The 19,107-nt window shown below is 49.1% G+C and overlaps 1 protein-coding gene across 1 annotated transcript in view; it reads left to right on the top strand.

Annotated features, from left to right (window-relative positions):
• The window catches only part of STX8 (syntaxin 8), a 235,230-nt gene that overhangs the window by 46,248 nt on the left and 169,875 nt on the right, over positions 1-19,107 (top strand). The window contains exon 6 of the mRNA XM_029928332.1: positions 11,115-11,207. Coding sequence (XP_029784192.1) covers positions 11,115-11,207 — 93 coding nt within the window. The remainder of the gene's footprint in view (positions 1-11,114; positions 11,208-19,107) is intronic.

Raw genomic sequence — 19,107 nt, 5'->3', positions numbered from 1 at the left:
GAAGAAAGAAGAAGTGAATTCTCTAAAAAAAAAATAAATAAATAAATCATTGCTATACCAACGGCTATGTAGGTTTTCTCCTATGTAATACTAGAGTTTTCTTGTTTTGTGTTTTACATTTAAATCCGTGATCCATTCTGAGTTACTTTGTGTTGAAGGGCGTAAGGTCTGTGTATAGATGCATTTTTCTTTGCGTGTGATTGTCCACTTATTCCAGAACCGTTTGTTGTGAAGACTCTCTTCGTGCCACTGTATTACCTTTGCTGCTTCGTTAGAGATCGTTGACTATGTGGGTCCATTTCTGGTCGGTCTATGCTGTCCCGTTGATCTACTTGTCTTTGACCTGCACCATAATACCTTGATTATTATGGCTTTAGAGTAAATCTTGTGGTCAGGGTAGTATCAGTGTTCTTGTTTTGTTCTTCTCCTTCTCCTTTTGAGTCTTTGCCAAACAATAATACATTTTAGAGCCAGTTTGTCAATATCCACCAAGTAACCTGCTGGGATTTTGATTGAAATTGCATTGGATCCATAATGTGTGTGTGGGGGGGGGCTGACATCTTGACAATATTGCGTCTTCTGTCCACATCTATGGAACAGCTCCCCTTTAGTTCTTTTTTGATTCCGTTCATCAGTTTTGTAGTTTTCCTCCTACAGCTGTTGTCCATATTTTGTTAGATTGTACCTAAGTACTTCATTTTGAAGGATGCTAATGTAAATGGTGTTGTGTTTTTAATTTTAAATTCTACCTGTGTGTTGCTGGTTAATAGTTAAGTGAATGGCTTTTGTATATTAACCTCATATCCTGCAACCTTGCTATAAATGCTTATTAGTTCCAGGAGATTTTGGTCACTTCTTTCAGATCTTCTGCGTACATGATTCTATCACCTGCAAACAAAGTTTCCTTCCTTCCTTCCTTCCTTCCTTCCTTCCTTCCTTCCTTCCTTCCTTCCTTTTCTCTTCTCTTCTCTTCTCTTCTCTTCTCTTCTCTTCTCTTCTCTTCTCTTCTCTTCTCTCTTCTCTTCTCTTCTCTTTTCTCTTTTCTTCTCTCTCTCTCTCTCTCTCTCTCTCTCTCTCTCTCTCTCTCTCTCTCTCCAGTCTGTGCGTATTTTCTTGTGTTGTCTTGTCTCATCTGATGCATTAGCTAGAACCTTCTAGCACAGTGTTGAAAAGGAGTGGGGGGGGGCAGCAACCTTGCCTTGTACCTGATATTAGTGGGAAAGCTTCTGGTTTCACACCATCAAGTGTGATGTTAGCTCTAGGGATTTTGTAGGTGTTCTGTTATCAAGTTGAGGAAATTCTCCTCTATTCTGAGTTTACTGAGAGCTTTTCTCATTATTGGATTTTGTGAACTACTCTCTCCGCATCTAGTGATATGATCATGTAATTTTTCTGTTTTAGCCCGTGGATATGATGGGTTACATTAATTGACGTTTAAGTTTTTTAGTGTTTATTTATTTTTGAGAGAGAGAGGTGGCAGGGAGGGGAGGGAAAGGGGTGCAGAGAGAGAGGGAGACACAGAATCTGAAATAGGCTCTAGGCTCTGAGCTTTCAGCACAGAGCCTGATGCAGGGCTTGAACTCAGCAAACCACGAGATCATGACCTGAGCCAAAGTTGTATGCTCAGCTGACTGAGCCACCCAGGTACCCCACGTTAATTGATTTTTAAATGTTGAACCAGGCATGCATACCTAGGATAAATCTCACTGATTGTGGTGTATTATACATTCTTGGATTTGATTGGCTATTTTTTTTTGAGGATTTTTACATCTGTATGCATGAGTGACCCTGGTCTGTGTTTTTCTTCTCTTGTAATGTCTTTGTCTGGTTTCGGTATTAGGACAGTGGTGGCCTCAGAAAACGAGGTAGTATTCTCTCTGCTTCTGTCCTCTGAGAGAGATTGTGGAGAATTGGTATAGTTTCTTCCTTAAACATTTAGTAGAATTCACTAGTGAACCCATCGGGCCTAGTGTTTTCTGTTTGGGGAGGTGATTGTTAATTCAATTTCTCTAATAGGCATAAACCCATTCAGATCATCTGTTCCTTCTTGTGTGAATTTTGTCCGCCGTATCTTGCAAGGAATTGGGCCATTTTGTCTAGGTTATCAAGTTTGTGGGCGTAAAGTTGTTCATAATATTTCTTTATTCTCCTTTTAATGTACATGAGGTCTATGGAGAGGTCTGCTTTTTTCATTTCTGATATTAGTTGTGTCCTATTTTAGTTAGAGGCTTACTGATTTTATTGTTCTTTCAACAAAACAGCTTTGGTTCCATTGATCTTTCTGTTATTTCCTGCTTAAAGTTCATTGATTTATATTTATTATTTCTCTTCTTCTGCCTACTTGGGATTTAATTTGCTCATCTTTTTCTAGTTTTCTGAGGTGTGGAAACTTAGGGTGTCGATCTTAGATCTTTCTTTTTTCTAACGCATGCAGTGCTATAAATTTCACTATATGTGTTGCTTTTGCCATATCTGTTAAATTTTGTGGTGTTTTCATTTTCATTTAGTTCAAAATCTGCTAAAAGTTCCTTGAGATTTCTTTTGGATCATGTGTTATTTAGAAGCATGTTATTTAATCTCCATGTATTTTTGGGGCTTTCCAGTAATCTTTCTTTAAACATTTTTTTTAAATGTTTATTTAATTTTGAGAGAGAAAGAGAGCAGAAGCGGGGGAGGGGGGGCAGAGAGAGAGGGAGACACAATGTAAAGCAGGTTCTAGGCTCCGAGCTGTCAGCACAGAGCCCATCGTGGGACTCAAACTCACGAACCTGAAATCGTGACCTGAGCTGAGTCAGATGCTTAACTGACGGAGCCCCTGAGGCGCCCCCTTTTCTGTTAATTTTTGTGGTTTTCCTTCTTCATTTCAGTCTGGACACCTTTTATTTCTTTTTCTTGTCTCATTGCACTTGCTACAGCCTCTAGTACAATGTCAACTAGAAATGGTGAGAGCAGATTGCCTTGCTTTGTTTGTAATCTTAGGGTAGGAACATTTGTTTGGATGCTAGGTATGAATTTTTCTTTGTTTGGTACTAAGTACTTTTCTATTTCTAGAAATATCTTTGAGGGTTTTTTTTTTCTGGGATGCAGTTCAGTTATGTGGGTATTGTTTTGTAAGGTGGACCAGGACCACCTTAGAGGAGGGGTCAGCAAACCATGACCTGTGGGCCACGTCTCCCCCACCACCTGATTTTGTGTGGTCTGCAAGCTAAAAACGGTTTTTCCATTGACCATAGTCCAGAGAAGACGATTTCATGACTTGCAAAAATTATATAAAACTCGAAGGTAGGTGTCCATAAATAGTTTTATGGGAGCACAGCCATGTTCGTTTATTCGTACAGCATCTGTGTGTGCCTTCCTGCTCCAGCCGCAGAGCTGAATACCCCAGAGACCGTACGAGCCACAGAGCCCCAAATACTGACTGGCCCTTTATGGAAGATGTCTGCAGACACCAGAATAGAGGCAACCGAGCCCAGCACCACTGGACTGAAAGCGTTCTGAGGACTCTGATGCCCCGTAACCCATGAGGCCACCGGGTCTGTGGGAAGAGGAACTGTGTCCAACCCAGTCTGAGCTCAGAGGATCGTTCCCCCCTTCCTCCTCTCAGGTGGTTCTGTCCCTGGCATTGGCTGGTGTCTTACGCACGTATCCTGATTAACACTCGGCTGATGCCTCGAGGTGGGTCCCCAGCAAACTTCCGGGGCTTCTGTTTGCGCCGCTCTCTGCCCTCCGCGCTGTGCCCTGTGTGCCCTCACCACCTTGACCTAGTTGGATCCCTCTCAACAGAGAGACGCCGCTGGGCCCCATCTGTCCCCCTGTCCCCACACTGGGCGGTATCTGGGGCAGACCTAGACCTCATCTCGCTTGCGCCCCATCCCTCAGGGACCGCTGCCCTTCGTTTCCTGATGGCCGCGTCTCTCCTGAAACGGTCCTTTTGCGCATTCTGCCTGTGGTTTCGTGTGTGTGTCTGTTTTGTTTATTTCCCCTGGTTGTTTGAGGCCAGAAGTAAATCAGGTCCCTGTCAGCCCCTCTTGGCCAGAAGCAGAAGCCTCCTTCCGTCTTGAACTCCCTCTGCACGCTGAGTTTATGTAGCAAATGGAACTCTGAGCCTCCGTGATACCTTTAATTCCCTGCACTTCCCCCACTGTCATGTTTGGAAGCAGAACGGACGGTGCAGAGCGGGGCAGCTCTACGCGGAGCAGGGCCATTCATTCGTGGTGCCTTCTCCTTCGGGGTTCACGCTTCCCGAAAGGGGTGTCTTGCTAGCCAGTTGTAATGAGTTTTCCAGCATTGTTGCTGCTTTGCCGACAGAAGCTGTGTCCAGCCAGACGGGTCCCCTCTCCCAGGGAAGGTGCTGCGTGCAGGGATGGAGAGGGCGGTCGGGCAGCAGAGGATGCCGCCTGTAGGTATTTGTGTTGAGTCCCCAAAACAGAGAACATCCACAGTGTGAGGCCCTTTGGAAGCCCGCCGGCCTTCGGGGGTGTTGCAGGGGTAGGGACGGGGCGGGCAGAGGAAGGAGTCGGGGAGATTTCTCCTACCCTCACCTTGGGGTTTGGAAATGCTGTCTTCCTCTTTGCTTCCCTTGCAGGCGGTTTTACAAGGAGAAGCACAAAGACTGAAAGCGATCTTTACATAAAACCCTGCTTCGCCTTTTCTCTCCCGAAGAAGCTTCGGGATACATTGGGGTTGCCATGGATTTGCTTCCTGGCCAGGCCCTGCACCAGACAGAAATAAGGGACCACGAGGGTCATTTCTAACTTCCTTCCGCCCGTGGAATCCATTCGCCTTCCTGGACTTTTGTCGACCCTCAGAAACGCTCTGAAACTCATCCCGCAGTCCCAGCTCAGCGGCAGCTCTGAGACCCCCGCAGTGAACGCTCTCCCTTCCCAGCGAGAGGCGCGGCCTTGGTACAGCCAGTTAGCCAGCCTTGCCTCTGTGCTGCACAGGCGGTAATTCAAGCACAGACGGCGGAAGGCAGAAGACGGGTGGGGTGCTGACAGTCTGACAATCCCCGAGATGAGGCCAAGGAAGGGGACCTCCAGGCTAGCTGGGACCCTTGTCCGAGTCACAGGTCAGACCGAGGAGGAGGTGTGAAGCCTCCCACCTTCACGCACGGTCTCTCGGTTGATGGTGTTTCTTAATGCCGGCTCTTCTCACCATTGTTCTGTAGATGGTCTTTCTAGATCCAGCAGAGCTGTGCATTCCTTCTGGACTTCTGTGCTCGTGGTGTTGCCACGTGACGTGGGGGCGGGGGCGCGGCCAGCCGGACAGGCAAACCTGGGGAGCTCGTCTGTGAGCCCTTGAAACCGTAGCTGCACGGACAACTTTCTTGTTAGGCGCCCTTTCTAAAAGTAAGCTGTCACCTAGGCCAGGATTCCTTGTCTCAAATCTTAGAATGTGAACAAACATCTACTCTCAGGGAGCCCTGGGCAGCTCCGTCGGTGGAGTGACCTGACTCTAGGCCCAGGTCATGATCTCACGGTTCCTGAGTTCCAGCCCCATGTTGGGCCCTGTGCTGACAGTGCGGAGCCTGCTTGGGATTCTCTCTCTCCCTCTCTCTCTGCCCCTCTCCACTTGCTCACTCTCTCTCAAAATAAATAAATAGGGGCGCCTGGGTGGCTCAGTTGGCTGAGTGTCCAACTTTGGCTCAGGTCATGATCTCACAGTTCGTGGGTTCGAGCCCCACGTCGGGCTCTGTGCTGACAGCTCAGAGCCTGGAGCTGCTTCAGGTGCTGTGTCTCCCTCTCTCTCTGCCCCTTCCCTGCATACACACACACACACACACACACTCCCTCTCTCTCTTTCAAAAATAAACATAAAAATAAATAAACAAAACACCTACTCTTGGGACTTGCTCTGGGAGTTTTCCCAACGTCGTAATTAACTTCATCCAGCTTATCCACTGTCCCCCGCTGTCCCTTACTTTCCAGGGAGGGCACCTCCTTGCGTCCAGTGTGAGACTCCCCCGTGCTGCTCTCTGGGCCCCGGGCAGCACAACATCAACTACGTCCCCTGCTGCCTGAGCTCGGAGGCCACCCTGTGTGGGCCGCAGGCCCTGGCGTACGCTGGCAGAGCCTGCCGGCTTCCGCAGGCAAGCCTCGGGGGCCGGCCCTCTCTAGTCAGTCCTTGATTTAAGCGTATTTGTTAAGGATGCTTTGTGCCACCACTTGGGCTCAGAACTGGAGCAAAAATACAGGAAAAAGAAGACATAGCCCTACCTGCCGGGGCCCTTGTCACGTGCTCAGTCGGGGACCTGAGGTTGCAGCTGTTAGGAATATCCCTCTGTTTTATTTACTGGTTAAAATATGGGTAACTTTTTGCTGTGGACAAGTTCAAAACTGCATAAGTAGAGAATAAGGTGATGGTTGCATTTTGCCCATCAACTGCTTCATCAGCCAGCAGCGCATAACCAGTCCTGTGTCATCTCTGTCTGTCCTCTTCCCATCCTGCCTGTCACCTGGGTTTTTTTTTAAGTTTTAAAATTTTATTTTTTTGGGGGGCGCCTGGGTGGCTCAGTCGGTTAACCTCTGGCTTTGGCTCAGGTCAGATCTCACGTTCGTGGGTTCGAGCCCCGCGTCGGGCTCTGTGCTGACAGCTAGCTCAGAGCCTGGAGCTGCTTCTGTTTCTGTGTCTCCTTCTCTCTCTGCCCCTCCCCCCTCATGCTCTGTCTCTCTCTGTATCAAAAATAAATAAAACATTAAAAAAATTTTTTTAAAAATTTTATTTTTTTTTAATGTTTATTCATTTTTGAGAGAGAGAGACAGAGTGTGAGCTGGGGAGGGTCAGAGAGAGAGGGAGACACAGACTCTGAAGCAGCTCCAGGCTCTGAGCTGTCGGCACAGAGCCCGACGTGGGTCTTGAACCCACGAACCCACGAACCGCAGGATCATGCCCTGAGCCACCCAGGCGCCCCATCACCTGCATTATTTTTGAAGCATATCCTAGACCTCGCATCCTTTCAACAGTGGATATTGTGGAATATATCCCCAGAGTGTGTTTGCAGAAGACAGGACCGGTTTGGTAAGGATACCAATGCAATGCCCCTACCACCCTCATGAATAAGTTAATAGCGATTCCTTAATATAATCGAACATCCAATGTTCTGATCTCCCAGACTGTCCCATGATGGCTTTTGTTCTTGGTTTGTTTTCTTCTTGTTTTTCTTTCTTTAGGTCGTTCGGTTCAGGATCTGAATGCATGTGTGGGCGTTGCAACTGATGACATGTCCCTTAAATGTCTTTGGTAACAGTTCCTGTTGCCAGCTCTTGTCTTTTCCCTTGCAGTTTCCTTGTTGAAGGAGGGTCACCCGCCCTGGGCTCCTCCACGACCCTGCTGTTTGTCATCCCTCACGTTGTTTAACATCCTGCTCTGCCCCCCATATTTTCTGCAAATTGGTAGTTAGGTTCGGCGGGCTTGTTCAGAATCGAGTCTTCTGTGTTTTGGCAAAAATACATTATGTCGACTGTCCCTCTCCAGTCTACAGCCACCAGTAGTCCTCCTACCATTACAGGGTGTTCAGTTAGAGGATGGTTTTTCGGAATGTCTAAAGCTAGGAAGCATGGAAACACCTAATTATTCTAGAGGGATTTTCAAGACAATGACTGTATTAGTTTTCTGTCGCCGCTGCGATGAATTTGCACAGACTCGGTGACTCGGCATCCCAGTGTGGCGTCTTACGGTTCTGTAGGTCAGGAATTCAGTACGGATCCTACTGGGCCAGGACGAAAGTTTTGGCAAGGCCGGTCCCTTTCGGGAGGCTCCAGGGAAGAGTTTGTTCCCTCACCTTTTCTGGCTTCTAGAGGCCAGCCACCTCCCTTGGCTCCCAGTCCCCTTCCTCGCCGTTCAAAGCCAGCACTTTGCAGCCCTCCGACCCTCCTTCACAGCGCCCTCTGAGCGCAGCTGGGAAAGTGTCTGATTTGAGGACTCACGATTACATTGAGCCCACCTGGATCACCCAGAACGTTCTCCCGTCTCCGATTCCTCTTAGCCTTAGTCACATCGGCAGAGTTACGTTAGCCACGTAAGATCACACGTTCTCGGGTTCCAGGGATTGGGATGAGGACATCCTTGGGGCCGTTTTTACGTGGAGCACGGTGCTCCTCCATTTTTAGACCTTAACGCCACTGTGCTACTGACATGATTGACGGAGCACGGCATGTGGCGGAGGAGTATGCTGTCGTGGTGCCTTGGGCTGTGGGTGGGGGCGGATTACGGTAACGAGCTATGAGCGTGACATTGGCGTAGTTCTGCACGGCGCTGCATCGTCACGTGGGTGTCGATTGTGTGACGTGAGCAGCCAGCGGCATTTATCTTGGCCCGTTGTCTCTCAGGTGACCGCACCATGTCCCCTTAGAAGTGCTGCGGCGAGCCTGGAGGTGCGCCGGCCATCAGGCTGTTCTCGATACACACACCGCCGTCTCCATTACCTGGACCGGCTGTGGCCTTGGATTCTGGATCGCACTTTCACGTGGGGAGGAGGTGCTAAGTTCTTGCAGAAACGGTCTGAGCTGCACAGAATTCTTCACCCTCGTTCTGTTTTGCATTAGCAAGACAACCTTCCGGCAGTTAAGTCGGACCATAGGTCAAGGTTGAAAGAGAAGCGTGAGTACAGGTATTTTCATTCACAGGCTACGTCTCTACTAGATAAAGAGACTTCAGGACTGTAATGATCCTCTTCCTAATTGGAGCCATGTAAGAATCTCCTTTCCTCTTTTTAAATTGTTTTCCCTTTTAATCTGGGTTGACACTTGACCTTGATCCTTCATGTAGATTATTCTTGGGATACATTTGGAATCTTACCATAACGTCGGTCATCCTATAGCAGCACCGGGCCGATGATAGATTTATCTTGGAGGCCTTCCAAAAGGTTGTTACTGAAGACCAAAAGGACCTCATTATAAAGTGATTTTTGCTATAAAATGGTCCCTTGGACCAGTCCCTGGAGATGGCAGGTCATTTGTATAGTTAAAAATGTGCACGGTGTCAGAAAACATCACTAAGGGGTCCTTACCTCACACCATTAGTTTAAATAAATTCCAGATGAATTAACAAGTTAAGTGTCATGGCTTAATTCCATGAAAAGACTAGGAAAAAAATAAGTAAAGTCCATGTGATCTTGGGTGAGAAAAGACCTTCGTGATTCCTGCTTTTCCAGATCACGCCTCTCTGGGAAGCAGTCGTTGAAAAATCCCCATCAGCAAGTCAATCCACATATGGTCTGTTGCCCTCATCTGGTGTTTTGCTGGCGTAGAGAGAGCCATTAGATGCAGCCCCAGAACGTTCTTCCCAAAGCACCGGAAAGCAAAGTGAAAAAGCTCAAAGAGATTGCTGAAATTGCCTACTTAAACAAACAAACAAACAACGTTGCGTTTTAAAGACAATATCTAGAGTAACTTGAATTCTTTTGTCTTTAAATTTTCAGAATTTACAAAAGTAATACAGCTTCATGTTTAAAAACAAAACTGCTATTTTACTCCACCGTCGTTTAGCATCCTGCTTTTTTTTTTAAACTTACTGACCTATCATGAACTTCTTTTAATATCAAAATGTTCACGTATCCTATTATTTTTAGTAGCTATTGGTGTTTTACTTAGGAATATACTGTATGTTTTTAAACAAATCGTTGTGTCTGGGCATTCAGTAGTTCTTAGTGTTTCGCTATTACAAACGTATCAGTCTGGATCCAATCAGGGAAAAGAAACTTGAACGGGGAAAACTGAATATTTTTATCAGCCATAGCAGGGAATCGGAGTAACGAGGGACTGGCTAGCAAGTAGCAAGGAGGCAGAAATAGCAGGTGTAAGGTGCTCTGGGACCGAGATCGAGTGTCCTAGGAAACACCCCATGCCCCCAGGACTGAAGTACGGGGGCCGTTGCGGTGCTGAGCCAGCAGAACTTGCTGGAAATCTGCCCTCCGGGTGCCAGGGAATACTGTGCTCAGGGCAGTGTTGAGCTGGACATATTCTGTTATGAAACGGCCCAAGGTGGGGGTGTGGTCGGGGTCGCTGTCCTCCTGGTGCCACTGGCCACCATCGGCACAGAGCAGGCTACAGCCGGGGAGGCGACCCTGTCACCCCTCCATGTCCCCGCAGGCCTGTCTGTTGACAGAGCTGGCAAGGGGAGAAGTATTTAATGGCTCCAGATGTATTTTCACTGAATAGTCAAAAAGGGTGAAGTCGGGGCTCAGAGGCAATAAAACTGATACCCAGCCCAGGAAATGTGTCCAGGAATATCTCCGTACATGCTTCACCGCATGCTATCTGAATGTGTTCTCACATTCCTACACATGGAACTGATCGATGGAAAGACAGGCCCCATGTGCTCTGCAGAAAGCTATGTCACCTGCAGTCCGTGATAGCACATAGGAGCTTCCCCATCACACGCTAGGTAACCCCGGGCATCAGCAGGCCTTTAAATCCTTAGAGATCCGGTAATCCAAAAAAAAAAATCTCATCGTTGTTATTTTGATGGGTATTTAAACAAAAGAGTAGTGATGTCAGAGCTTTTATTTATTTTTCCTTTTTTATTCTTTTGTGAATTTCACGTCTACATCCTTGGCCCATTTACAAAGCTGGAAGATTGTCTTACTGAGCTGTGGTTGCCCTCTTTATGTATTAAGCATCAGATAGTTTACTGATATAGTCAAAACTTACATTATTTCATTTGTAATCTTTAAATTTAATTTATCTGGAAAATGTTTTAGGGGCACCTAGGTGGCTCAGGCAGTTAAACGTCTGACATTAACTCAGGTCATGATCTCATGGTTCGTGAGTTCGAGCCCCGTGTTGGGCTCTGTGCTGACAGCTCGGAGCCTGGAGCCTGCTTCGGATTCTATGTCTCCCTCTCCCTGCCCCTCCCCTGCTCATGCTCTGTCTCTATCTCTCAAAAATAAATAAACATTAAAAAAATTAAAATACGAATGAAATCATTTCAGCTTAAGGTATGAGGTAGGTATCTAATAATTGGTTTTCTTTATTTTCTTTTAATAATATTAACTGTTTTTTCTTTCTTTTCCTTATATTGCTTTTACCACATGTTGAATTGCATTACATGCCTGGGTATGGACTTCCGATTGTTTGCCTTTGGTTTTCAGTGGCCCGTTTTACTTTTCCTTTCAGAACAGGACGCAGGCCTCGATGCCCTGTCCTCTATCATAAGCCGCCAGAAGCAGATGGGGAAGGAGATTGGGAATGAACTGGATGAACAAAACGGTAAGAACAGGTCTGGCATCGATTGCGTTTGCCATGTAAATATGAAAGGCTGGAGTGTGGTTAAGTGATTTTAGTACTGGGAAACTCGGGATGTCGCTTTGTGTCCATTGTTGCGATTGGACGCAGTTGAGGGCAGTTTGTGGCCAATTCAGATTGTGGTTAACTCACCTGCACAAAGAGATTTGGTAAGAAATTTCCAGTCCTTTGTCAATGCTTTAAAAAAATACGTTGTTAAAAATAAATAAATAATAAATAAAATAAAAAATAAAAAAATATGTTGTTTTCCGAGCCGCGTAGAGCTGCCAGGAGCTTTTCCTTCATGTGGTGACCTGTGAGATGGCTCAGAGCGTTGGGCATGTGTCAGGCACCCCAGGCCGCGGGGAGCCCGCGTCATCTGCGTTTCCGGTAGGACCGGCCCCGTCTCATCAACCCCACGCCGCGGGACAGAGAGGTGCTCCAAGATCTGTGTTCAGGACTCGGTGTGGCAGATCTGATCGGAGCAAGGTTGATTTACACACCACAGAGGGACGGCTGTGGAGAAACCGAGCATAAGGGGGGGGGTGGGCACCGGCAAAGCTCCTGGGCTGGAGGTCCAGGTGTGTGGGGCAGGGACTGACAGAGGGGCGGGGCCTGACAGCCACCATGGCAGGAAGGGAGGGGAAGAGGGCGGGTGCAGGTGACCGGTGCCATCTGTACCCTGGTGGACAGTTGGGAGACCGGGAGGGCCACAGGTTTGTGAGCAGAGACCCTGAGTCCATCCAGGAGATGCCCAGTTAGAGATGGCAGTGAGCCTTCCGGTTGGAAATGCCCCATAGGCGCTGGGCGGTTTGGTACCAGGGCTCCATGAGAGCACAGGACCACAGCGAAGGGACGTCAGAATCTTCTGCATGGAGGTGATGTGTGAGCGCATGGCAGCAGTGGGGCGTCCGTGCAGCCGGCCATTCAGCAAGAGCCCCTCCTGTGCGCGAGGCGCAGTCACCACTGTCATTGTCTCGGATCCGCACGCAGCATTGCAAAGGCAGCGTTAGCCCCGTTTGCTAGAGATGGAGCTCAGAGTGGCTGACGGGCCTCTCAACGCCACACCACTCATAAGTGACAGCCTTAAAATTCCAGTGCACGTACCTGATGCTCATGACTGCCTTTTCTACCACCCTGCCCTTCCTCTCTGAGGAAGACCACATAGGGAGAGAAAGGTGGAAGGTTCTGAGGTTTTAGCTTTGGGGATAGTGCCATGGAGGCTGGTGACAACATGGTTTTCAAGAAAATGACCATGGATATGTGAGCGCGGCAGCCTGGGAATAGATGAATCCTCACCCAGAAGGCAGGGCTGCACCTGGCTGACCCAGGCAGCAAGCTCTTTTCTCGATGCCCGTGAAGAACGAGTTCATTTCCTCCTACAGGGCTATTGCATTGACCGTAACTAAATAAAGTCTGTTATCATCTGTCTTAAATAAGTATCTTGCTAAAGTAAATGGGCAAACCCTCTACGTTTATAACCCCAGTAGTGCTTTGTGATGGTTCAGACACACGGGGCACCTGGTGGCTTGGTTGGTTGTGTCTGACTCTTGATCTCCACTCAGGTCATGATCTCACGGTTCGTGGGTTCGAGCCCCGCATCGGGCTCTGTGCTGACAGCTCGGAGTCTGGAGCTGCGTCAGATTCTGTGTCTCCCTCTCTCTCTGTCCCTCCCCTGCTTGCACTTGGTCTCTCTCTCAAAAATAAACAAGCATAAGATAAATTTTAAAAAACTGCAAATAAAGGAAAGAAAAAATAAACTTAAAAAAAAAAAAGTAGTTCCCAGAGGAGAGGACGTTGGAGTCCTTTTCCTGATGGTGCTAACAGGAATATACCCGTTCATATATTTGCATATAATTCGGTTACTGGCGAGTTCCTTCCTCGAAAGAGCACGTTAGTAAGAAAATCTACTTATTGCCGCTCTACCTGCTCTTTATCTAAAGCAGACGGGGCGTCTTGAGTGGGTCAGACCAGGATTCGAGCCACCAAAGTGGCGAGGCGTGCCCGCGCTGGGTGGGCTCCAGCTCGGCCAGCCTCTGCGGCCGTCTCTGGGGCTGGCGGCCCCGACCTGGTGACGGTTTCCTTTTGTCTGTGGGGGTGACTCGCTGAGCTCCTGGGCGCCGTCACCGGGCGCCTTTATGGCACGTCCTGGTGTTCCCCGCGGCCCCGCGGTCCTGGGCTTGGTGCCTGTCAGAAGCCCCGGGGGGGGGGGGGGGGCTGTTAACCACCTCAGCCCCCAGCCCAGGCTGCGCCAGAGTTCCTTTTCCTTTGTTGCTATAACAAATCTTCATCCACTTGGTGGCTTCGAAGCCACACACACCTGCCATCTCAACAGCCCTGGAGGTCAGAAGTGTGGCCTGCGTCTCGCTGGGCTGAAAGGGCAAGGTGTCCACAGGGCTCCGTTCCTTCCTGGAGGGTCCAGGGCTGGCTTGATATCCTTGCCTTTTCCAGCTTCTAGAGGCTTCTTCCGTTCCTTGGCTCATGGCCCCTCCTCCATTTTCAAAGCCAACAATAGTGGATTGAGCCCTTGTAATATTACCTCACGCCGACCAGCTGCTGTCCCTTCCTGCCTTTAAGGACCTCTGTGATTCCGTGTGGCCACTCAGCTAGTCTGGGATAATTTCCCGCATTTTAAGGGCACTTGGTTAGCAACCTTAATGCGCCCTTGGCCGTGCCTGGTAATATATCGGTAGGTTCCGGGGACTGAATAGCAGACCCCTTCCAGGGGCCATTCTTCTGGTCACCACAGTACTTGTTACTTGTGAGCCAGGACCGTCCAGGGGTGGGGCCCAGGCGTCCGTGTCTTTCAGGCCCCCAGATGGTTTCAGTGTCCTGCAGTGTGAGAACCTGTGCCCCTGTCGAATGTCCTGGGACCAGATTCAGCGTTCTCCTTTCCTGTTGTGTCCCCGGTGCGCACGTTGTAACATTGCAGTTCTGCCGGTGGTTTTCCGACGTGCACACTCGCCCCTCAGAAACAGGGCAGAGTCGGCCATTTGCCTTCCTAGGAAGCGAGAGACTCTCTGAGGATAAAACAGTAGGTCCCTGCCAAGACTACCATCAGCCTTTCTTCCCTTCGTCACAATCAGAAAGGCCATGTTATCTGTAGGTTTTGAGAACGGGGTGGCAGCCCCTTCTGGATTTTTTATTGTGATCCGAGTGCGGGATGAGGCGTCGGGGACGCTGGAGCAGGAGTCCACTTTTGTGGTAAATAGCTATTTGATTTACTGACCTGCTGAATTGTTCTTCTGGGTTTTCATTAGATGAGTAAAACAATGGGCTGAGGTAATGACCAGCCAGGCCGTTTTGGAATCAACGGTCAAGACCTTCCTAACAAAATTCGTTGTACTTAGAACACAACGTGCAAGGCCGATGTGCTGAATCATCATCAGTTTAGGGATTCAGTTTCCAGTCTTCTCACGTAGAGTTAAAAAGGGCCAGACCAACAGCAGTAACTTCCCTGTTTGTGCGCCAATGACCAAGCCTAATGAGGGAAAGGATTAGCGGTTAAGTGAAAGTCCCAGTGGGGGTGGGGGAAGAGAACCGAAGAGCACCCCAGATGTGGGGGTGGGGGCAGGTGAAGGTAGGGGTGGAGGGAGAGCAGCGTGGGGCCCCCAGCCAGTGAGATCACTCAGGGAACTATGGAGTTTAGTGCCCTTCAGTCCAAGCTGAAATGTACAGATGGCTGGTCACAAAGGGCTCATGTCAGACTACCCAGACTCTGTTCCAGAAAAGAGGTCATGGCACTGGCCTACCAAACAGCTCCTGAAAGTTCATGCTCAAGGGGACAGGGCCTTGGGAAAAGAGAACAAACACAAGAAAGTGAGCGAGATCAGCTTGATTAATGTAGGCGTTTCTGAGCTCTAACTTTGGCATTGGCCAAGCCTGAAAGTCAGCACCACGAAGAACCACGGAGGCACGGTTCCAGTGGCAGAAGGGGCACCGGAAGCAGGCTGCTCTCCCGCTTCCCGCCAGTGGGTGCCAGGCCTCATCATTCTTTCTGATGTTCAGTTACCCCAGATGTGACCCAATCCTTCTGATGCTTCTCTGTTCATTTCTGAGCACGGCCTCGTTTTCTAAAAGAAACCAAAGTGACAAAGGAGGGCACCTGCCTTCACAGTGTCAATACTGAGGTTGAGGAGACCAGCGTGTCCTTTCAAAGAGCTAGACTAGTACAATCAGTGTCATTGAAGGACACACAGAGGTGGGAGTGGCTACTGTAAAGGTCTCTAGAGCCCCTCAGCTGAATTTTCATGTGGAAAGTCTAGGAAGGTGATGTGGTAGGCTCAATGGTGGCCCCGCCACCGCCCCCCACCAAGTACGCACTTCCAGATCCCTGGAATCAGGCACCTTCTATGGCAGAAGGGGCTTTGCTGATTTGTCAAGGAATTAAGGGTATTGAGGCCAGAAGATCATCCTGGATTATGTGGTTGGGTCCTAAATGTGATCACAAGGGTCCCTTACAAAAGGGAGGCAGAGAGATGAGAATGACGAAGGCGAGGGAGTGACTGAAAAAATGCTATTTTGCTGGCTTTGAAGATGGCGGAAGGGGCTGGAAGCCAAGGAATACAGGAAATGTGGCTCTAAACGGCCAGGAAATGAATTCTGCACTACAGCCCCGGAGAGACGCCATAACTTCAGTCCAGTGAAACTGACTCTGGACTTCTGACCTCCAGGACTGTAAGGAATGAGTGGGTGGCCAGAGGGGTTTCTTTTCTGGGTCCCAGATCATGCTTTATTCAAGACCATGCATAGAAGTCCAGTTTCCTGACTGCTGGAAAACGTGGTGTATACTGTTGAGGAGGAGGAATTTTCCTCTGTCCTGTAAGGTCCTTCCACCTGAACTGGAAATCAAATTGACATGAGATAGTTTTACAGGAGAAAATCAAATTTAGTTTCATACGTACAGGGAAGTCACATGGACATAAAGTTCTAATCTATGTCATTTTAAGCCCCTAAATTTGTGATAATCTGTTACTGCAGCAGCAGGTGGCTAATGTAAATAATAATCGTAGTTTTAATTTAATCAATGGCCAGTGAGTTCTGGTGAACCACCGTTATGTTAAAAATGCATTTTGAGCGTTCCAGGTGTTTGTGACTCCTCCTCTTGAAGAAATTCTTCACGGCCGGCTTCACAGGAGGAAGTCTGCATTGCCAGTCCCCCCGGCAGTCTCTAGTGAAGCCTCTCAAACTGTTTATTTTGCGCTTTGATAATAGAACTCAGTTCTGTATTAATGAAATGTGCGGACAGTTTGGTGATGGAATTTTTGGTGGAGTATTAGGTGAGGATTTCCTGAAGCGTGTTATTAGGCAAGGGGGCTCTAGAAAATTTGTTGAGAAACACTCTACCTCTTAAGAGTTGCATAGTTCAATGTGTGACAGACATAAAAATGACTAACATTTGAAACCTGTGATTTCACAGCAATATAAAATTTCCTTATTCAATTAAACTGTATAAGCAGAAAAATAAGCGTAATATGTACCATAGTAAGCATAATATTTGTATAATAATATATTATTATAAAAGCATAATAGTGAGGCAATATGACGGAAAACACTGAGCATCTATGGTGCGGATGAAATATGAACGCGGCAAAGAATTCTGAAGGTGACACTTGAAATGCTGACGTTTGGGAAATGCCCCCATAAGAGGACCCGTTTTGTTCTAGCATTACACAGTACTTACCTGGGTCTCGGCCTCCACCTAGTACAGCGCTCTGTGGTTTAGGAAGCGCCCCCTCCCCACTCGGCCCTCCTGGCGAGCACGGGGGTTTGGGAGGCCAGCTGGAAGGATGCTTCCCCCCTGCACCAGCTTGCAGCCCTGGAAGGCAGTGGCTGTCGTAGAAGCGCTGTGGTCTCGTGCTTCCCCTGCTGCTCTGGGGAAACATGAGAGGCAGAAACCATTTTTTTTTTCAGGGAAATAAAAAAAAATTGTTTTAACATTTATTTATTTTTTGAGAGAGAGAGACAGCACAAGCCCGGGAGGGTCAGAAAGAGAGAGGGAGACGCAGAATCCCAAGCAGGCTCCAGGCTCTGAGCTGTCAGCACAGAGCCCGACGCAGGGCTCGAACTCATGAACCGTGAGATCATGACCTGAGCCAAAGCTGGATGCTCAACCGACTGAGCCACCCAGGCGCCCCTCTTCTGCCCACATTTGTACACGTTTGCATGTTTGAGATGAAATAAACTGTCTCTTCCCTGCTAAGAAAAGGCTTTATCAAGCCTGGTAAGGTCTTTGCCCTGAGTCCAGATTAACACTTTTCCTTCCCTTGTACATTCTCCATTCATTCAGCAGACGGTGAGGGCCATCTGTGTGCCAAGCTCTGTGCTGCAGTGCGTGCCTCCCGCCGTGGCTGAAGACACGGCTTCTGCTCTAGTCGGCAGGCCGAGATTAGATGGCCCCACAGATCCCCAGGTAGGGACCCGGGGAAGCAGCAGACAGGGTACCGATGGGTCAGGTAACAGGAGAGCCTGCCCTGACTGGAGACTCAGGAAATCCTTCCCTGGGGAAATGACCGCGGTACTGAGGGTTAAGGGGAAGAGCATTTCAAACAGACAGAACAGCAGATGCGAAGCTCCTGGTGCAGAGAGGAGCACAGCACGGTGAGGAACGTGCGAGAAGGCCAGCGTCCCCAGAGTCCAGAGAGCCCGGGGAAGGTGAGAAGGGAGAGGGGGCGGAGGGGAGGCGGGGGTCATGTAGGGGTGACCTTCGACCCTCCCGTGGGCAGTGCCCTGACCATCCATCGGGTTAGTGCTCTCCGTTATGGGGAATCGCCCAACTTCCCCCTTTTTCTGTTTCATCTGCTTAGAGTAAAGCGTGCAGGTCTATGAGTCAGTGTCGGCGCCTTGTGCATCCATTGCTCCAGAGTAGTTAGTGCATCTAGACCGAGAGGACTAGCCGCTCTGGGGGAGAAGAAATAAACACACTGCAGTGCGGCGTTCGTTTATTTTTCTAAACATGTGCCTTCATGTCGTGAACAACAGCAATAGCACCGAGAAAACAGAGCCCCGTCTTTTTGGTTTTTTAACTGCACTTGCTATCTGGCTGGGGCAGCCAGCCATTGACCAAGCACGCCCCCACATCAGGGTACTTTCTCTGATCACGCTAAGTGCCTTCAAGGAAGAGGCCAGCTGCTACGGCAGGGATCACATGGCGCCCCAGGGCCAGAGGGTGGCCGAGGTCTCGGGGTTGGGCCGGACTTGGCCGGTGAAGGGGGCACGGGCAGTCGCCGCGTCCAGGGAGCGGCCGGACGGCCCCCGGGAGGTCTGGGAGGCCGGGAGAGAACCTTGGGGGTCAGAGACGGCTTCTTGTGGTCGGGGAAGAGTGCGTAACGTAGGTGTGTGGGCGCAGGTGGAGTCGTGCCGGGATCCGGAGCACCGGTGTCTTCACGGCGCAGACACCTAGTAAGCCCTGAAAATGACGAGAATTTATATTTTCCTGGGAGGGCCCCCGGTTTCTTGTAGCTGCCATCAACCGCCCGAGTCAGGGGACAGTCACGGTAACAGCAGTTCCGAACAGGACTGTGGCTCCAGACTAATTTATACCTTTATTCTCTGGAAACCTGCTCCAGGCCTGAACCTCCGCCTGCGGAGGGCAGCTCTCCCGCCTCAGGTGCTGCCGCTCACACTTCAGGTACCGTCGCGTCTGTTCGGTTGTGTAATCGCCATCAGTTTCTCCCTCTCTTTTTTTTTTTATGTTTATTTATTTTTGAAGGAGAGAGAGACAGAGGTTGAGTGGGGAAGGGGCACAGAGAGAGAGGGAGACACAGAATCTGAAGCAGGCTCCAGGCTCTGAGCGGTCAGCACAGAGCCCGACATGGGGCTTGAACTCATGAACTGTGAGATCATGACCTGAGCTCAAGTTGGACGTTGAATTGACTGAGCCACC

This window comes from Suricata suricatta, chromosome 17, assembly GCF_006229205.1.
Source record: "Suricata suricatta isolate VVHF042 chromosome 17, meerkat_22Aug2017_6uvM2_HiC, whole genome shotgun sequence".
NCBI lineage: Eukaryota > Metazoa > Chordata > Mammalia > Carnivora > Herpestidae > Suricata > Suricata suricatta.
The sequence above is the reverse complement of the archived record's forward strand: the minus strand, read 5'-3'. Positions and strand labels throughout refer to the sequence as shown.